The 18,826-nt window shown below is 28.9% G+C and overlaps 3 protein-coding genes across 3 annotated transcripts; 2 read left to right on the forward strand and 1 right to left on the reverse strand.

Moving 5' to 3' along the window:
- Positions 1-2,062: 2,062 nt before the first annotated feature.
- Positions 2,063-2,601, reverse strand: LOC148194656 (small ribosomal subunit protein uS2-like). Its single transcript, XM_088097259.1, has 2 exons — positions 2,386-2,601; positions 2,063-2,307 (listed from the first exon to the last, which is right to left on the reverse strand). The coding sequence occupies exons 1-2, from the start codon at positions 2,534-2,536 to the stop codon at positions 2,063-2,065; spliced, it is 396 nt and encodes a 131-aa protein (XP_087953385.1). The 5' UTR covers positions 2,537-2,601.
- A 3,022-nt stretch (positions 2,602-5,623) lies between these two features.
- LOC124845544 (polygalacturonase-like) lies at positions 5,624-7,222 on the forward strand. Its single transcript, XM_047322653.2, has 4 exons — positions 5,624-5,743; positions 5,926-6,234; positions 6,342-6,860; positions 6,986-7,222. Exons 1-4 carry the CDS (start codon positions 5,624-5,626, stop codon positions 7,220-7,222), a joined length of 1,185 nt encoding a protein of 394 aa, XP_047178609.2.
- Positions 7,223-9,461: 2,239 nt separating this feature from the next.
- LOC148194657 (polygalacturonase-like) lies at positions 9,462-11,033 on the forward strand. Its single transcript, XM_088097508.1, has 4 exons — positions 9,462-9,602; positions 9,739-10,047; positions 10,153-10,671; positions 10,797-11,033. The coding sequence occupies exons 1-4, from the start codon at positions 9,483-9,485 to the stop codon at positions 11,031-11,033; spliced, it is 1,185 nt and encodes a 394-aa protein (XP_087953634.1). The 5' UTR covers positions 9,462-9,482.
- Positions 11,034-18,826: the final 7,793 nt, after the last annotated feature.

Genomic DNA, 18,826 nt, shown 5'->3' on the forward strand with positions numbered 1-18,826 from the left:
TTAAGATTTTCGTAATTTTTCTTAGATTTTTATCATACCAAAAACTCAATTTTAACTATCATCCCTATTTTACTTACTCCTTACCAATAAAGACACAATATTTGTCGAAAATTACAAAAAGAAATTGAAATTTTTTTATATTAAAATAAAGTATAATACAAATTGATTTCCTTTGAAGTGCATAGGTTTTTAAAATAAAAAATTAATAAGAATTTTAAAAGAGTATACATTCTTTTTATGAAAACGTCCAATACATATAAATGCAAACAATGTTAATTGGTTATAGAGGTAATAGCCCCATTTAATAAAATATTCCGGTCCACTATATTTATCGTTCTGTCTGGTCTGAAGCCTACGAAATTCAAAGGGGAGTTTCTCCCTCCACCACCACCAACCACTCCCTGCACCTCTCCATACCTAATTTGTCCTTTTATAAAACGGATGTCAACATCCGTTTCACCTTCAACGGATGTTGACATCCGTTAACGGATGTCCCACATCCGTTTAATAAATTTTTAAAAAGTATTTTATTTATTATTTAAATAATAATATATACATTAAATTAATAATAATTATTTTATTAAATAAAATAAAATTAACTTATAAATAATTAAATAATAATTTTTAAAAAATTAAATAACATTTATATATTAATTTAAAATATAAAAAATTAAAAACAAAAAAACAAAAAAGGGCAACGGATGTCGCCACATCCGTTAACGGATGTGGCACATCCGTTTTAATATATTTATAACAAATTTTTTAATTATTATTTAAATAATAATACGTAAATTAAATTTAATAATAATTATTTTATTAAATAAAATAAAATTAATTTATAAATAATTAAATAATAATTTTAAAATAATTAAATAATATTTATACATTAATTTAAAATAAAAAAAATTTAAAAAAGAAACTAAAAACCAAAAGAAAAAATGTAACGGATGTCGCCACATCCGTTAACGGATGTGGCAATCCGTTTTAATATATTTATAACAAATATTTTATATATTATTTAAATAATAATATATAAATTAAAATTAATAATAATTATTTTATTAAATAAAATAAAATTAATTTATAAATAATTAAGTAATAATTTAAAAAAAATTAAATAATATTTATATATTAATTTAAAATACAATAAATTAAAAAAAATAAAAAAAATAAAAAAAACTCAACGGATGTGGCACATCCGTTGAAGAATATTTTCTTCAACGGATGTGGCACATCCGTTGAAGAATATTTTCTTCAACGGATGTTGACATCCGTTGAAGAAAAGAGGTGGGGATGTAAAATATTTTAAAATATAAAGGATAGTTTTGGAATTTTAAAAAAATGTGGTGGTACAGGAAGCAAAGTGGGGTGGTGTAGGGAGCAACACCCAATTCAAAGATGTCTCACAGTGTCAGGCTTTTGGTGGGCTTTTGTTCGGCCCAGGATTTTCTGACATACGTAGGTACATGGTGAAAAATGTCAAACTTTACTTAATATGACCCTCCTTTTTTAAACTATTTTTTATATATAGCAATTGAAAACATACAAAGAAGTTTACCAATAAGAACAACTCCAACATTTTGAATTTAGTTAAACTACTTCCCTTCTCAAAATTTGCTTTTCACCAATTTAAGGTTTATTTAGACAGTTAAATTTAAGTTTATTTAATATTGGTTGTTTTTGAATAATGAATATAATATATTTATAATAATATTTATAATTTTATTTCTAAATATATTACATAACATATATATATATATATATATATATATATATATATAATTATTTTTATAATGATATATTTATGCGTATAATATTGTATATTTTAATTTTTTAAATAATTATATTATTTAAATTGTAACATCCCAAATTTAATAAGGGTTAAATATGTTTTTAGTCCCTGAACTATCAGACGATTTTGTTTTTAGTCCCTGCTCAGAACTTTGATGGTTTTTAGTCCTTATAGTTTTGAAACTCTGAGTATTAATCCTTAAAAATGGACGGTGTTAAGTTTTTGTGGATGTGGCAAACGGCGATGCCACGTGATCACTGATCTCTGCCTTCACTCTCTGCCACGTGGGATGTTTAACTGTTGAACTGAGTATTGAGTATTGGTAAAGGTACCAGGAGTGTGCCTTCCAGCAATGGCATGAGCACCAGTGTACTGGGCAAACTTGAGAACCGCTCTCTGACCATAAGGCCGAGCAGATTGCACAATAATATCCTGAGGGTTCTCAATTGCAACGATAACCCTAGCAGCAAGTTGAAGCTTCTCCCATGTCTTACCAAGGTTGATAATATAAATACCTAATACCAAATCCACACCACAACACAAGGCTGTTGTCTATTGTATAACGATAGAGATAATATAAAAATGTTAGTTACCATCGTTGCGGCGCTTGAAGATGTAGCACTCCATTTGAAAATCACAATTTTTGGTGCCGAGGTGAACGTCGGCTGCCAACATCATCTGGATGTCGGCTTCCTTTTGAGAGAGCTGGCGCGGCGGGGCAGCGGCGTTGGTTGTGGCGGCCATGGTTACCTCTCGCAAGCTCCCAAACAAGAGCTTGAAAACCTTAGTGTTTCTGACTACAGCAAATAACCTCAGTTCAAGAGTTAAACATCCCACGTGGCAGAGAGTGAAGGCAGAGATCAGTGATCACGTGGCATCGCCGTTTGCCACATTCACAAAAACTTAACACCGTCCATTTTTAAGGACTAATACTCAGAGTTTCAAAACTATAAGGACTAAAAACCATCAAAGTTCTGAGCAGGGACTAAAAACAAAATCGTCTGATAGTTCAGGGACTAAAAACATATTTAACCCATTTAATAATATAAAACTACTAAAATGAAACATTACATGCATAATGATAAAACAAAACTACAAACATATGTGGTGAATAAAAATTTCACTTGAAAAACAAACATAACTGCCTATGCTATAAGCTTCACTTTCCCCCTTCAGCTCCTCCAACTGAAAAGACTGTATCTTTAAATTCACACCATTAAGGTAATTATCGCAAAAGAGAAACAACATACAAAGACAGATCACATAAAAGCAAGGGTAAGCTAGAGTAATTTAATTGATTACAGTTATCATACAAATTAAATAAATACATAAGCACATGTCAACCGAACACTTTAAAGCATACAATGAACGACCATACATTATAGATAGAATGACCGAACACTTGACTTAACCATCTGGATTGTATGAATATGTAGCTTGAGGCCGTTCGTGCACCCGGGTGGTGTAGTAACTGGAAAACCATTAGCTGTCACCCAAGGTTAGTCTATTCTAACTCACCCAAGAACCTATTGGCTAGGACCTCCTGCCATTCTCACACAATGCATTACCAATCTCTACTTGAGAATTGTAATCATCAGAATTTCATATAAACTCCATGAATTTCACTATCCATATTAATATATACCACCTTGATAACCAAACACTGAGACATTCCTCCTTGGAATTCTCTTTCATAACCACCTTAGCAATCCGTACCAGACTTTAATATCAACATTACTTCTCATACATAATACGTTTAAACAACTAAAATAAACACTCAAAGTACAATATAATCACAACCTTTTTAAAAACCGAACGCTCCCTAGTAAGGTCAATCGATTAGTAAAAACCACCACTACCCATGAACACTACCGAACGATAAAGATCAACTTAGCCTATGAATAAGACCGAACGGAAAACAGTCATAACATGCAAACATGACCGATCGGTCTTTTAACGAATGAGGCTCTAATATGAGCCGAACACATTTCGAGGGCCGAAAACTAGAACAACCGAACACTCTTAGCTTAGATCAAACACCTAACGCTTAGACCGAAAAGTAAGAACTTAGACCGAATACTCAGGTAAGACTGATCACTAAAGCATGACCGAACGATCATTAACAGGTAATGCCCATAGGAGGCCGAGTTAAGACCGAACACCAGTACGATAACGAACGCCAGTGTGAGACCAAACACTAGCAAGAGACCGAACACTACTAAGAAACCAGTCACCCACCTAAGACTGAATGGTCACAAACAGGTAAGACTCTAAACAGATCGAACCTAGTTAATGACCGAGTACCTGAACATAACCGAGCGATCAACAACGAATGCTCAATTTTCCTGCATAATTCTGCAGAACTTCTACAAAATTATGAACATGCTAGATTTTACCAAAACTAAACAATTTCCCAACTTATAATCCTTCAAACATGCATCATATACACCTTTACACCTATCCAAGGGTACCTAAAATCAGATTTCTTACTCTTGGTACAGTTTTGAGTGACTTAAGGGTTCTAACAAGTCCTAAACCATACATCTACACTCTCCCCACTGGCCAATTCCACACCAGATCAAAATTTCCCAATTTCACTACTGCACTTTCTCACAACTCACTCGACACAGTAACATAAATCTGCATAAGTTAAAAATAACATGATCACAGACATTAACAATCCATCGAAGCATTTCCAATCATCACCGAACACAATTTCATACACATGCAAACCTCAAACAGCATTCACAATTTCAAAATCAGCCGCATAACAATAAATTAAATTAACTAGCTTCCCTTACCTCTAACCGAACCGAACAACTTCTACAACCTTCAGGAATTTTCTTACACCTCCAGAAATCCTAAGAACACCTATAATTCACCGATTGGTGAGAAGAGACCAACCAAAGGACCAAGAATGGAGACAGAAATGGAAGAAGGAAAATGCGGAACACATGCAAACAAAATTGTTCCTTGCATGCAGCTAAACCCGAAATCACTAAAAACCAGAGAATGAGACTTACCAGTTCTAAACGCTAAACCAAATGGTAAAACAGGAAGCTCTTGACGCCAGGATCACTTAGGTGCCTCCTGATCGTCGAACATATGAACCTCCCGTGAGAAAATCTAGAGAGAAGGGAGAGGAAGAGTAGAGAATAGTGTTTTTAGAGAGATAGAAAGTATTTAGATAATGAACCGAGTGTTGTAAATTTCTATTTATACTGTTTGCTTATTTTAACACAAATGCTCAGTCTCATTACTTTAATACATATATTTACTCTTAAGAGGCTATTTTCTGGGTTCTTACATAAATGGTTCAATTTTTATTATAATATAATTTAATTAGATTATTATAATAATGAGTTTACTAATTTTAATGGAATAAAACTTTTATTATGCTAAATAATTCAATTAATATTTTTCAATTAAATATATTATTAAAATTTTAATACAATTTTATCTAAATAAAACGAGCATTAGAAATTTCATTCTCGTAACTAAACTATGTCATGAATTTAAAACATCTGACTCAATCAAAACATATTACTTTTAAATTATTTTTTCAACATTGATCGCTTACACGAGGAATATAAAAATAGGATGATAATAGGTGGTGTAAAGTTAATACTAAATAAGTGCATCCTAAATATATACTAACAACTAAAAAAAGAAAATACACATGTGGATGATAATTTGCATTCAAGTTGCTTATAATATTAATGGTCTTTAATTCATTCTAGGTGACTATAAATAAAGTTATGTAGTTTGAAAATTAAATCACTCAACACACAAGTAAAAGTGTAGAACAATCAAAAACAAGAAAAAAAAAATATGAACTTCTCTATGATTATATTACTTTTATCTTTTTCTACCATTAATTTTATTTTAGTTCAATCAGTTACTCTTGAAATATCAAAATTTGGAGGAAAACCAAATCAAGATATAGCTAAGGTATGCCATTTTAGATTGAACAAGAAATATATGGTATTGTTTTGATGACAAAAAGAACACATTTCACTGCAAGTCTTGAAAAAGAACACATTAATTTTATTTTAGTTCAATCAGTTACTCTTGAAATATCAAAATTACTATTACAATGTGTTTCACTAATGTATTATTTTTATATTGACTAGGCTCTTACAAGTGCTTGGGCTGAAGCATGTGCATCCACAACTGCTGTTAAAATAGTGATTCCAAGTGGAACATATCAAATGACTCATGTAGATGTAAAAGGTCCTTGCAAGGCTCCTATTGAAATTCAAGTTGACGGCACAATTAAAGCACCTGTAAAGCCAGAGGACGTTGGAGGTGATCAATTGCTTAAGATCGGCTATGTTAATTCCTTAACCATATCTGGTAATGGAGTTTTTGATGGTCAAGGTTCATATGCTTGGAAACAGAATGACTGTTCAAAACAATTCAAATGCAAATTGCTTGGCATGGTAAATAAGTATTATTATAAAAAATCAAATAAAATATTACACGACTTGTGCATTTATAAAAAATTAAATTTCATTATTTTTTATATTCTTTTATCAAATGTCAACAGAATTTGGGTTTCAATTTCATCAACAATTCAATAGTTCGTGGAATCACAACCAAGGATAGTAAACACTTTCATGTCAATGTTTTGGGCTGCAACAATTTCACATTTGATGGGTTTAAAGTAACTGCTCCAGGTGATAGTGCCAACACCGATGGCATCCACATTGGAAGATCCACCGGTGTGAATGTTCTTAATACACAGATTGCCACTGGAGATGATTGTGTCTCACTAGGTGACGGTAGTAGACAAATACTTGTGCAAAATGTGACATGTGGACCTGGTCATGGTATTAGTATTGGAAGCCTTGGCAAATACAAGGAAGAAGAGCCTGTTGAAGGTGTCACAGTTAAGGGTTGCACTTTGAAAGGAACTACCAATGGAGTGAGGATTAAGACTTGGCCTAATCAGCCAGGAACAATTACAGTTACAGACATGAAATTTGAAGATATTACCATGGACAATGTTTCGAACCCTGTTATCATAGACCAAGAGTATTGTCCATGGAATCAATGCTCCAAACAGGTATTTAGTTCCTTATTTATTAATGTACACATTGACATTATTCTTTTTGTTCAAAAACATTTCTTGCACTGAAGTGACTTAAAAACCTAACTTTTATCGTATCTCTTATTGTTGTGATGATTCAGAATCCATCGAAAATAAAGATAAGTAAAGTTATCATCAAGAATATCAAGGGAACTTCGGGAACTAAAGAAGGACTTGTTCTTGCTTGTAGCAGTGGTGTACCATGTGAGGGTGTAGAGATATCTAATGTTGATCTCACATTTAATGGAGTTCCGGCAACAGCTACGTGTTCTAATGTCAAGCCCAAAATAACAGGGAAAGTTCCTGAGTGTACAGCTCCAACTACTAAAAAAGAATAATTTAAATTTTTTTAGACAATTTATTTATACAATTACTTGTTGTAAAAGAACAATTATAGGATTAGTTATTAATGTAAATCGTTGTTAAATAAGGACTTGATAGCAAATTCAAGTAAAACAATAATGTATGTAATATTTTTTTTATTAAAAACGTGTTATAATAATGTGAACATATTCAATAAATTTTTTATGGGTTATATGTAATATCGAAATGTTTATGAATTGATATAAAATATTCATGTAAGTCAAGAAATTATTTTTCCTTTAATTTATTTAGATGATTTGCTTTAATCTATATATTATTAGAATACGAAGTAACGATTATTTTTTGAATGAGTATATTAGCTCATTTGATGGGTTTACTATTTTATGTGTATGTGAAGATATGTGGTGTGTGTAGAAGAATGATAGTAGGGGAGAGAAGAAATGTGTGGAAATATATGTAGTACGAGAGAGAAGAGAAGGATGTTGTGTGATTGTGTGTAAAAATGAAGTGAAGAGAATGTCAGTATTTGTAGAGTTATGATTAGAGAAAGGGTTGAATGTAATATAATTTTAAAAAATGAGTTGAAAAAATGAAAAAGTTAATGTGGAAAATAAGTAAAAGAAATAATATTAAAAGTGGGTGAAGAAATTAGGTGAAATAAAATATAGTAAATAATAAAAGTTAATGTGGAAAATAAGTGAGAGAAATAATATAAAAAGTGGGTCGAGAAATTAGGTGAAATAAAATATAGTAAATAGTAAAAGTTAACGTGAAAAATAAGTGAAAGAAATAATATAAAAGTGGGTGGATAAATTAGCTGAAATAAAATATAGTAAATAGTAAAAGTTAATGTGAAAAATAAATGAAAGAAATAATATAAAAAGTTGGTGGAGAAAGTAGGTGAAATAAAATACAGTAAATAGTAAAAGTTAATGTGGAAAAGAAGTGAAAGAAATAATATAAAAAGTGGGTGGAGAAATTATGTAAAATAAAATATAAAAAAAAATAAAAGAAAAAGTTATTGTGGAAAATAAATGAAAGAAATAATATAAAAAATTGGTGGAGAAAATAGGTGAAATAAAATATAGTAAATAGTAAAAGTTAATGTGAAAAATAAGTGAAAGAAATAATATAAAAAGTTGGTGGAGAAAGTAGGTGAAATAAAATATAATAAAAAAAAGTAAGTGAAAAAATTAGAAAAGTTAGGAGAGAAAAAAATAAATAAATATATTAAAAATGTAATAGTAAATGAAAAAAAAAATGGTTATTTGGAGGGTGATGTGAAAAGTGGGTGTGATAAGAAAAAAATGGTGAGAAAGTAAAAATGTACGAGATTATTTTGACTCGTTGGACTATGGGTTAAAAATTTTATATTTATTTTTGTGATAAATTTTATTTACTCGTACAAAATTGGGTGTTGAAAACTAGTAATTTTTTCTTAATAATTTTTCTTTTCCAATTTGAGATATCATTTACAAACTAAGAAAAAAACAATTTTATAAATTTTTGTGGTGACACTTATCCAAATATATGTTATATATATAATTAATTAATTCATTAATTAATTAATTTTATAATGATAAATTTATACGTATAATAGTGTATATTTTAATTTTTTTAATACTTATATTATTTAAATGATTCAAGTTTTATAATAATATAATTTAATTAGATAATTATAATAATGAATTTACTAATTTTAGTGGAATATATTTTTTATTATATTAATTAATTAAATTAATATTTTAAATTAAATATAATATTAAAGTTTTAAAAAAAACTTATCTAAATAGAAAGAGTTTTAAGAATTTAATTCTGATAACTAAACTATGTAATGAATTTAAAATACTTGACTCAATCAAACATATTACCTAAATTACATTATTTTTCCCACATTGATATATACTTTATAGGGAGAATATAAGAATAGGATGGTAATAGGTGGTGTAAAGTTAATAGTAAATAAATGCATTCTAAATATATACTAACAACTAAAAAAAAGGGAAAATACACATGTGGATAATAATTTGCATCAAGTTGCATGTAATATTAATGGTCTTTAATTCTTTTTAGGTGACTAAGTGTATCCTAAATATATACTAACAACTAAAAAAGGAAAAATACACATGTGGATGATAATTTGCATTCAAGTTGCATATAATATTAATGGTCTTTAATCCTTTCTAGGTGACTATAAATAAAGTTACGTAGTTCGAAAATTAAATCATTCAACACACAAGTGAGAGTGTGAAATAATCGAAAACAAAAAAAAATATGAAGTTCTCTGTGATTCTATTACTTTTATTTTTTTCTACCATTAATTTTATTTTTGTTCAATCAGCTACTCTTGAAATATCAAAATTTGGAGGAAAACCAAATCAAGATATAGCTAAGGTATGCCATTTTAGATTGAACAAGAAAGATATGCTATTGTTTTGATGAGAAAAAAAACACATTTCATCGCAAGTCATAGATTTTTTGGTTACTATTACAATGTGTTTCAATAATGTATTATTTTTATATTGACTAGGCTCTTACAAGTGCTTGGGCTGAAGCATGTGCATCCACATCTGCGGTTAAAATAGTGATTCCAAGTGGAACATATCAAATGACTCATGTAGATGTAAAAGGTCCTTGCAAGGCTCCTATTGAAATTCAAGTTGACGGCACAATTAAAGCACCTGTAAAGCCAGAGGACGTTGGAGGTGATCAATTGCTTAGGATCGGCTATGTTAACTCCTTAACCATATCTGGTAATGGAGTTTTTGATGGTCAAGGTTCATATGCTTGGAAACAGAATGACTGTTCAAAACAAGTCAAATGCAAATTGCTTGGCATGGTAAATAAGTATTATTATCAAAAATCAAATAAAATATAACACGACTTGTGCATTTATAAAAATTAAATTCATTATTTTTTATATTCTTTTATGAAATGTCAACAGAACTTGGGTTTCAATTTCATCAATAATTCAATAGTTCGTGGAATCACAACCAAGGATAGTAAACACTTTCATGTCAATGTTTTGGGCTGCAACAATTTCACATTTGATGGGTTTAAAGTAACTGCTCCAGGTGATAGTGCCAACACCGATGGCATCCACATTGGAAGATCCACCGGTGTGAATGTTCTTAATACACAGATTGCCACTGGAGATGATTGTGTCTCACTAGGTGACGGTAGTAGACAAATACTTGTGCAAAATGTGACATGTGGACCTGGTCATGGTATTAGTATTGGAAGCCTTGGCAAATACAAGGAAGAAGAGCCTGTTGAAGGTGTCACAGTTAAGGGTTGCACTTTGAAAGGAACTACCAATGGAGTGAGGATTAAGACTTGGCCTAATCAGCCAGGAACAATTACAGTTACAGACATGAAATTTGAAGATATTACCATGGACAATGTTTCGAACCCTGTTATCATAGACCAAGAGTATTGTCCATGGAATCAATGCTCCAAACAGGTATTTAGTTCCTTATTTATTAATGTACACATTGACATTATTCTTTTTGTTCAAAAACATTTCTTGCACTGAGGTGACTTAAAAACCTAACTTTTATCGTATCTCTTATTGTTGTGATGATTCAGAATCCATCGAAAATAAAGATAAGTAAAGTTATCATCAAGAATATCAAGGGAACTTCGGGAACTAAAGAAGGACTTGTTCTTGCTTGTAGCAGTGGTGTACCATGTGAGGGTGTAGAGATATCTAATGTTGATCTCACATTTAATGGAGCTCCGGCAACAGCTACGTGTTCTAATGTCAAGCCCAAAATAACAGGGAAAGTTCCTGAGTGTACAGCTCCAACTACTAAAAAAGAATAATTTAAATTTTTTTAGACAATTTATTTATACAATTACTTGTTGTAAAAGAACAATTATAGGATTAGTTATTAATGTGAGTCGTTGTTAAATAAGAACTTGATAGCAAATTCAAGTAAAACAATAATGTATGTAATATTTTTTTTTTATTAAAAACGTGTTTTAATAATGTGAACATATTCAATAAATTTTTTGTGGGTTATATGTAATATCGAAATGTTTATGAATTGATATAAAATATTCATGTAAGTCAAGAAATTATTTTTCCTTTAATTTATTTAGATGATTTGCTTTAATCTATATATATTTTTAGAATACGAAGTAACGATTATTTTTTAAATGAGTCTATTAGCTAATTTGATGGGTTCACTATTTTATAGGTTAACTCAAGTAACCTTTTAAATTAGAACACTCTTTTACAATAATAGTATTCATAGATTTCAATTTCAGATATTAATTTTTTTAAAAAATGAAATTTTAATTTTTTTATTTAAAATACTTCCATTAAAATGAGATATAATACTTTTATTTAATTTGTTAGTATAATTGTACCAAACCTCTTCATCAAAATTGCTTGTTGTAATTAATGGATACAATATAATTATCTTTTTCTCTTGCTAAAAAGGGCTTAATAAATTTATTGGAAGTCCAAAATTATATAATTCTCCCCACTCTTATAATGACCATTCGTTCAAGAATTCCGTGTTTTCTTGATGCACCCCCTATATACACGATGAAATAACAGTTTTACCCAACTTTTTCTCTTGTACGCAGTTCCTAATCTTTCACCTCCGTTTCCTTCCTATGTATAATCCGAAATATTTTTTAATTACACAATTCAGAGCTAAAATTGAAAAATGAAAAACACTATTTTTTATTTGGAATAACTAATATTTTAAGGACTAAGGAGGTGCTGCAAGAAAACAAGGGAGCGCAGGAAGCAATGGCCCTTAGAATTTCTTTAACTTTTAATTCAATTATACAAATCTAATATTACTAAAAAACTTAACGTATCATATGTAATGTATAAAAATATAAAATCATGTATATAACTATTAATTTCAGAAATTCTTTAATTTTAAAAATTATTTTTGTTTTTCTTTTGGCAAATAAATAATATATGTAATACTTCTTATTTATTTCTTTTCTTTTAAATGTTTATGTTGTAAACACGTGCCAACAATTGTTTTCTTGCCAGAACTTAAATAATTTTTTATTAAACTTTTCATTAAAAAAATGTTTGAGTTTGAGTTATTATATTGATAATAGTAAAAGTTAAACGTACAATGTTTGAATAGTATTAGTTTATCTACAACTTACTATCAAGTCAATAAATAATATTTTTTATTTAATTTTTGAAGTACAATACCAAGAAAGATTACTACTTTGAAATTTTAGAACTATCCCTTCTTTAAATAATGACACACAGGTTAAGTGAGTTGATTTTCAGTATCTGTAATATGTTATGAGTGTGATGATTATTTCCCTTTCAATATGAGATGAAAGTTCATTAGTTATTTTTCACTATTCTTTTTCATTTCGTCAGGCCTAAAGATTTTTTTCTATTACCTTAAGAAAATATTATTATTGACGTTATTTCCCTTTAATCCATTTTTTTTATTGTCATCATTTATTATTGTTGATTACAACTTATTTTAGATCATTAAATTTTTGTTAACATGATATTTGATTAGAAGTCTACTACCACTACTTGGAGGGGTACCAAAGTTTGAACAGTTTTATATCTATGATATCGAAAATGAGATAGACAATGGAATTCAATCATTAAGGCAAGCATTTAACGAAGTAGTTGTATAAGTTGTAATATAGGCAATGGGTTAATTAACTCACTGTCGGGTTTATCAAAGAGAAGATTCACCAGAAATATACATATTACTAATGAAGTATGAGCTCAATGAGATATAAGTTCAACTACATAAGGGATTATGTTGGAAGTCCCACATCGACTAAAGATAAGATCAAATTATAATATATAAGTGGAGTGCAAACCTTACCTTACACGCTGGTTTTGTTGGGTTGAATTAGGCTTAAAAATCACTTTCACACAACTCTCAACCAAAAACCTTAAGACAATAGTTAATGAATCTTCAACCTTATATGATACTCTACTTTTTCATTTTTACTCAACATAAGACTTAGATTCACACTTAAAGTCCTAACACTAAAAAAACATGTTGGATCCACACGAATGAAGGTTTATCACTTGTATTTTGATGGAATGACAATTTTTAGCCATGTTGGATTTATTACTTTTACTTGCAATCCCTACATGGCCAGGAATATAGAGATTATTGAATAAGTTGAACTTAACCTTAAGAGACCATTCGAATATACTTTCACTTGTTTTTAAAATAAAATTTGATCAACTATGGATTGACTTGACTAAGAAGAATATACTAGGCAAAGTTATTGCATTGAAAGATTAACCCTATAGTTCGATATATTTAAATAATCATATTTAGTTTTGATCTATATTTATGTACAATATTATTGAATTTATAAAAAAAACGTCGTCTTACCACGTGCCCATTTGTTAATCTTTTTGCATCCCTATGCAAAATAGAATATTAACAAAGCTAAAATTTTCAAATGATCAACTGTGTAACATCAAGATGTTAAGTATAATATTTTCATTAAAAAAAGCATGTTATCTTATGTATAATATTTTTTTAAAAAAACACAAACACTAATAACATTGGAGCCAACTATACAAGGATCGACACCACTCTTTACCCAAAACCTTAAGACAATGAATTAATGGGTCTTTTATCTTTATATACGGCTCTACTTTCTCATTTCTATCCAATGTGGGACTTAGACTCACACTTGAATACCCAACATTATATTTATATATAATTGTATCACCTTTTCTTTTATTTAACTATATTTAAGTTTTTTATTTAAATATGTTTTTATAAGTAAATTGATAAATTATGAAAAAGATTTAAAATATAAGAGAATAGTTTTAAGGTGTCAACTAGCTCTCGTTCTTAAGTTGTAATGGTAAAATTGTGATCATAGTATCATGAACCTTTGGATTGGGCTACAACTTTTATATAGTATTATTTAAATATAGTTCTCCACTGTGATTCCTTAAATTTTGCATTTTAGTATAAAAGTTAGATCTTCACATACTATCTAACTATAAGTTGTCATGGTAAAAATTTTATTTATGCTTCGTTAACTGTTGGATTGAGATGAAAATTTTATCAAAAGTTTTTATGACATAATATTTCGTTTTAACCAGATTTCCATTGAGAAGTTTGTAGTTAGAGATATAATTTTTGCAGAATATCACATATTTTCTGTTTCGAGTTACATCAGTAAAATTTGATTTCAACTTAATTAATAATTGGTCAAACTAAAAATTTTACATGTTATTAAAATAGTATTCTTCACTCTTGATTTGCCTTTAGAGTTTTGTAATAAGAAATATAATTTGTATTAAAGATAAGGTGTGAAATATCATTAGGTATTAAAATATTTAAATATTAAATGATGATTTTATCATTATATATTAAAATATTAAAATATTGAATTATGGTCTAATCATTACATATTAAAATATTTAAATAGTAAAATGAGTGTGCTATAATATGTTTGTGAATCCATATGAAAAAATATATTATAATAATAACAGTAAGAGAAAAAGTGAAATAAGAGAGTTTTAAAGTTGAATTCATCATGATTTTGAAATAGTTTGGAGATATTATTCAACCCATTAAGAATTAGAGTTTTATTTGAACAAATTAATTGTTTTGAGGTAAGAGAAACTAGATATTTATAATTTTTTTTACATATTTAATTTCATTATATTTATTTATCTTAATCATGTGCCCTATTCTAATTTTTATTTAATTTATTATTCTGTTTATGTAATTTATTTAGTGGGGTATTTAAAACTTTATTTTTATTTATTTATTTTGATTTATTGAATTTATTTATACATCTTAAAATATTTTCTTACAATTTATACATAAGATCACTCCACTTAATATTCAAATTACTTTTTAAATTTTTACATAAAAAAGTTCCTATTAAACTTATATTTTTTTAAAAATTTAAAAATGTAAATGTAAAATGTAATGTATGGGATATAACTTGTATTTAGAATAAAACTTGTCTTACTCAATTACATTCGTATTACCAAATGATAAAAGTATTATATTTTACCAATGTAAAAATTTCTTAATTAGTAAATTTAGTGACATGTGGACTAAAAAAAGTTAAAAAGTTAAGAAAAATACAAATTTAAATATTAGAAAAAATAAATGCTTCTTGATCATTTTGTAGAAATATATAAAAGAAGTGATGAAAATCTCTTCATTATAATTACATATAGACATATGAGAATTGAAATTCGTTATTAAACAATATTAATTAAATGCAAAAAAGTTACCTACATATAAATTAATTGAAGAAGCTAGAAATGAAGTAAAAAGGTTTAATGGTGTAATAGAAAACTGAACGATTAAAACTATGGAAAGCCAAAATTGTCTATTTTTCAAATATATCAAAATTATAATCAAACTATTAAATTAAAAAAAAAAAGTATACTACCAAAAATATTAAATTATTTGAAAATTATATTATTTTTAAAAACATTCGTTACTTGTAAATTGTTGATACATATAATTATTATTATTACGATTAAATATATTTTTTAAATTAAAACTTTTAAAATGATTTCATATTAACGTTAGATTAAATATTTTGTCTTTTTCTATAGTATAATATTATAAACATTTAATCATACAAAAAATAATTACTCACGTCCTAGTCGATAAACAAATAAATTTTATATACTGATGGTGTAATATTATAAATATTTAATCATAAAAAAATAATTAATAATGTTCTAGCTTGTAATCATATAATTCATGTATTAATTCATCATAAATTATCAAAAAGAAACAAATATCTACATATCTTAAGTAGTTTATGTTTTTGAAACGTTTTTTTAATGAGATTAACTCATCTTAATCGTGACCCTAACGCATTTAAGAGAGGGTTTTGGAGCTGTGATTGAGGTTTTTTCAGGAATGAGTTAGAGCTGACCCATGAATCATAGGTCAAGTTGACATTCTATATAAAATTATATATTTTGTTAGATAATTTAAAATGGTATAATTTTCTTTAATTTAAATCAATATTTTTATATCATACTTATTATTATGTTATTAAATAAAATATATAATAACACTTCATACTTTTTTATTTTTTATATTATAAAATATATATTTTTATATCATACTCATATATAACAATATTCATGTGTGAAATAACGCTTAATATATATTTATCATATATCACCATACGATATGTCAAATAGTTAATAATTTTATTAAATTCTAACTTTTGTTCAAAAAAAACTCTAGGTTATCACTTATAACATATTTTCTAATCATAGGTAGTCCTTGTAAAAACATGTTTATGTTAAATAAATAAAATGAATTTTCTTTATCTTAATTAAGTTTCAACGTCTTTAAAATCAAATAAACATTTTAAAAGATATAAATGACTCACTTAATTAATAAAAAGTGATTTTTTTATATTGTGATAATAATTAAATCTTTATACATTATGTATTTTTTTATAACATTTTCATTTTTTTTAATTTCTTTTAATTATTTAAAGAAGAAAATCAACATGATTAGAAATTAAAGCATAAAGAAAGAAGTTTCACGTTAAAACATAACATAATATCCATAAAACTATATTTACAAAAATTGAGTTTAAAATAACATTTTATTGTTTTTTTATGCACTTTTTTATATGTACGATGGTAAAACATATACTTTTGTGAATCAATCAACGTAAAGAATAATTGAAATATATATGTATAATTAAAAGAATCACGAGAGTAGAAAAATAAGAAACTAATAAACTAAATGCATGAACAATTAAATTAATAACAACTAGTATAGAAAATGTATATAATATTTAAGTATTCATTCTAATAGTAATAAATTTAGTGAATATTAAGAAATGTAAGGGCCTGAAATTTTATGGCAGTTGGGCCTTATGTTGGGACAGCCAGGCCCATAAGGCTAAGGGCACAATGACCTTAGTAAGGGATCTTTCAAAATCTGAGTTCCTCATTTCTCAACTTTTCATTCTCTCTCTAGAACTCTTATTTTTCCTAACCTTGGTCTACCTTCTCTCTACTCTTACACAAATTTCAACCGTTGCATTGATAAATAGGTGGTGTTCTTTTGTTCACGGAGTTGAGAGCTTCGCAACCATCCGATTAGATTCTCGTTCTTCAACGGGTAAGTCGTTTCCCCTTTTTCCTCCTCTTTTGGGAACTTAGGGCATGTGCCTAGAAGCCTTTTCCTTCATATTTTTGTCAAACTAAGTTCTTAAGAGTTGTTCCATCACCCATTGGGTGGTTTGTAGGGTTTGATTGGGTTCTCTTTGAGTTGGGCACTCTTGAATCAAGTTGTGAGCTTCGTTGTGAAACCCTAAGGTAAGGGGAGCTAGAATACTTCTTTAAATTGCTTGCATGAAGTGTATGCATATTGGATTCTGAATTGGTGCACTGTTGGGAGTTGTTTTTGTTTTGAGCATGTTGTATTGTATGTGTTGATATGTGAAATCCATGAAACTGTGTTGAGCTGTTTGGAATTGATTTGGATGGGTTTGAATTGCTATAATTGACCAATTGGAAGTGATTTAAGTATGAAATCTGGTATATTTTTGGTTGGATAGAAATGTGGAGTTTTGTGGTTTTTAGGTCACTTGGAGAGGAAGTGAGGTAGTGATTTTGGGCATTTGGGGTCTAAAGCGCAACTGGGCTATTGGAGCAGTCTTAACCACTGTAATGTGACTTGTTTGAGTCACTAAATTAATCAAACTAGGTGCAAAGCCGTGGGATTGGATTTTGAATCCCTAAGTTGGGAAAATTGGTGTTTTAAAGTTGAATTTGAGTCTTAATCACTTTAGAATGGTAGTAGGAATGTTTAGAATCATTTAGTTAAGTTTAATTAAGTATAAAACAAGAATTAAGGGTGTTAGAAGTTAGTAAAAATGGTTAGGAATGGTTATGTTTGGTGTTGTTCATAATTTTGCAGAAATTCTGCAGAATTATGCAGTTTCGCCGAAAGTGAACTGATAACCCTTCGGCCATGCGCTGTTGAGCGTTCGGTCTCTTAGGTAGCGTTCGGTCTCTTAGGAAGCATTCGGTCTCTTAGGTAGCGTTCGGTCTTGACAGTGCTCGGTCTTAGGTAGCGTTCAGTCTTGATGGTGCTCGGTCTCAGGTAGCGCTCAGTCATAGGTAGCGTTCGGTCTTGATGATGCTCTGTCTCAGGTAACGCTCGGTCTAGATGGTGCTCAGTCTTGGTAACGTTCGGTCTTAAGGGGTGGTCTTGGTAATGTCGGTCTTAGTGGGTGGTCTTTGTAACGTTCGGTCTTAGTGGTGGTCTTGATAGCGTTCGTCCAAGGCTCTAGGTGTTCGGCCAGGGCTCTAGGCGTTCGGCCAAGGCTCTAGGCGTTCAGCCAAGGTTCTAAGTGTTCGGCCAAGGTTCTAAGTGTTCGGCCAAAGCTCTAGGTGTCCAGCCATAACTCTTATCGTTCGACCAAAGCTCTCAGTGCTCGGCCAAAGCTCATAGCGTTCGGTTCGAGCTCATTTGCTCTTGTTTTGGTTTGAATTAAGTGTGCGGAATGATTGAAATGCATAGTATGATCGTGGTAATGTTGTTATACTGAAAGTATGTGAATGTATGAGACATGTTTGGTGGTTGAATGTAACAAGTATGTGTAATGGACGTAATTCC

This window comes from Vigna umbellata, chromosome 8, assembly GCF_029865625.1.
Source record: "Vigna umbellata cultivar VRB3 chromosome 8, Vumbellata_1.0, whole genome shotgun sequence".
In the NCBI taxonomy this organism is placed as follows: Eukaryota; Viridiplantae; Streptophyta; class Magnoliopsida; order Fabales; family Fabaceae; genus Vigna; species Vigna umbellata.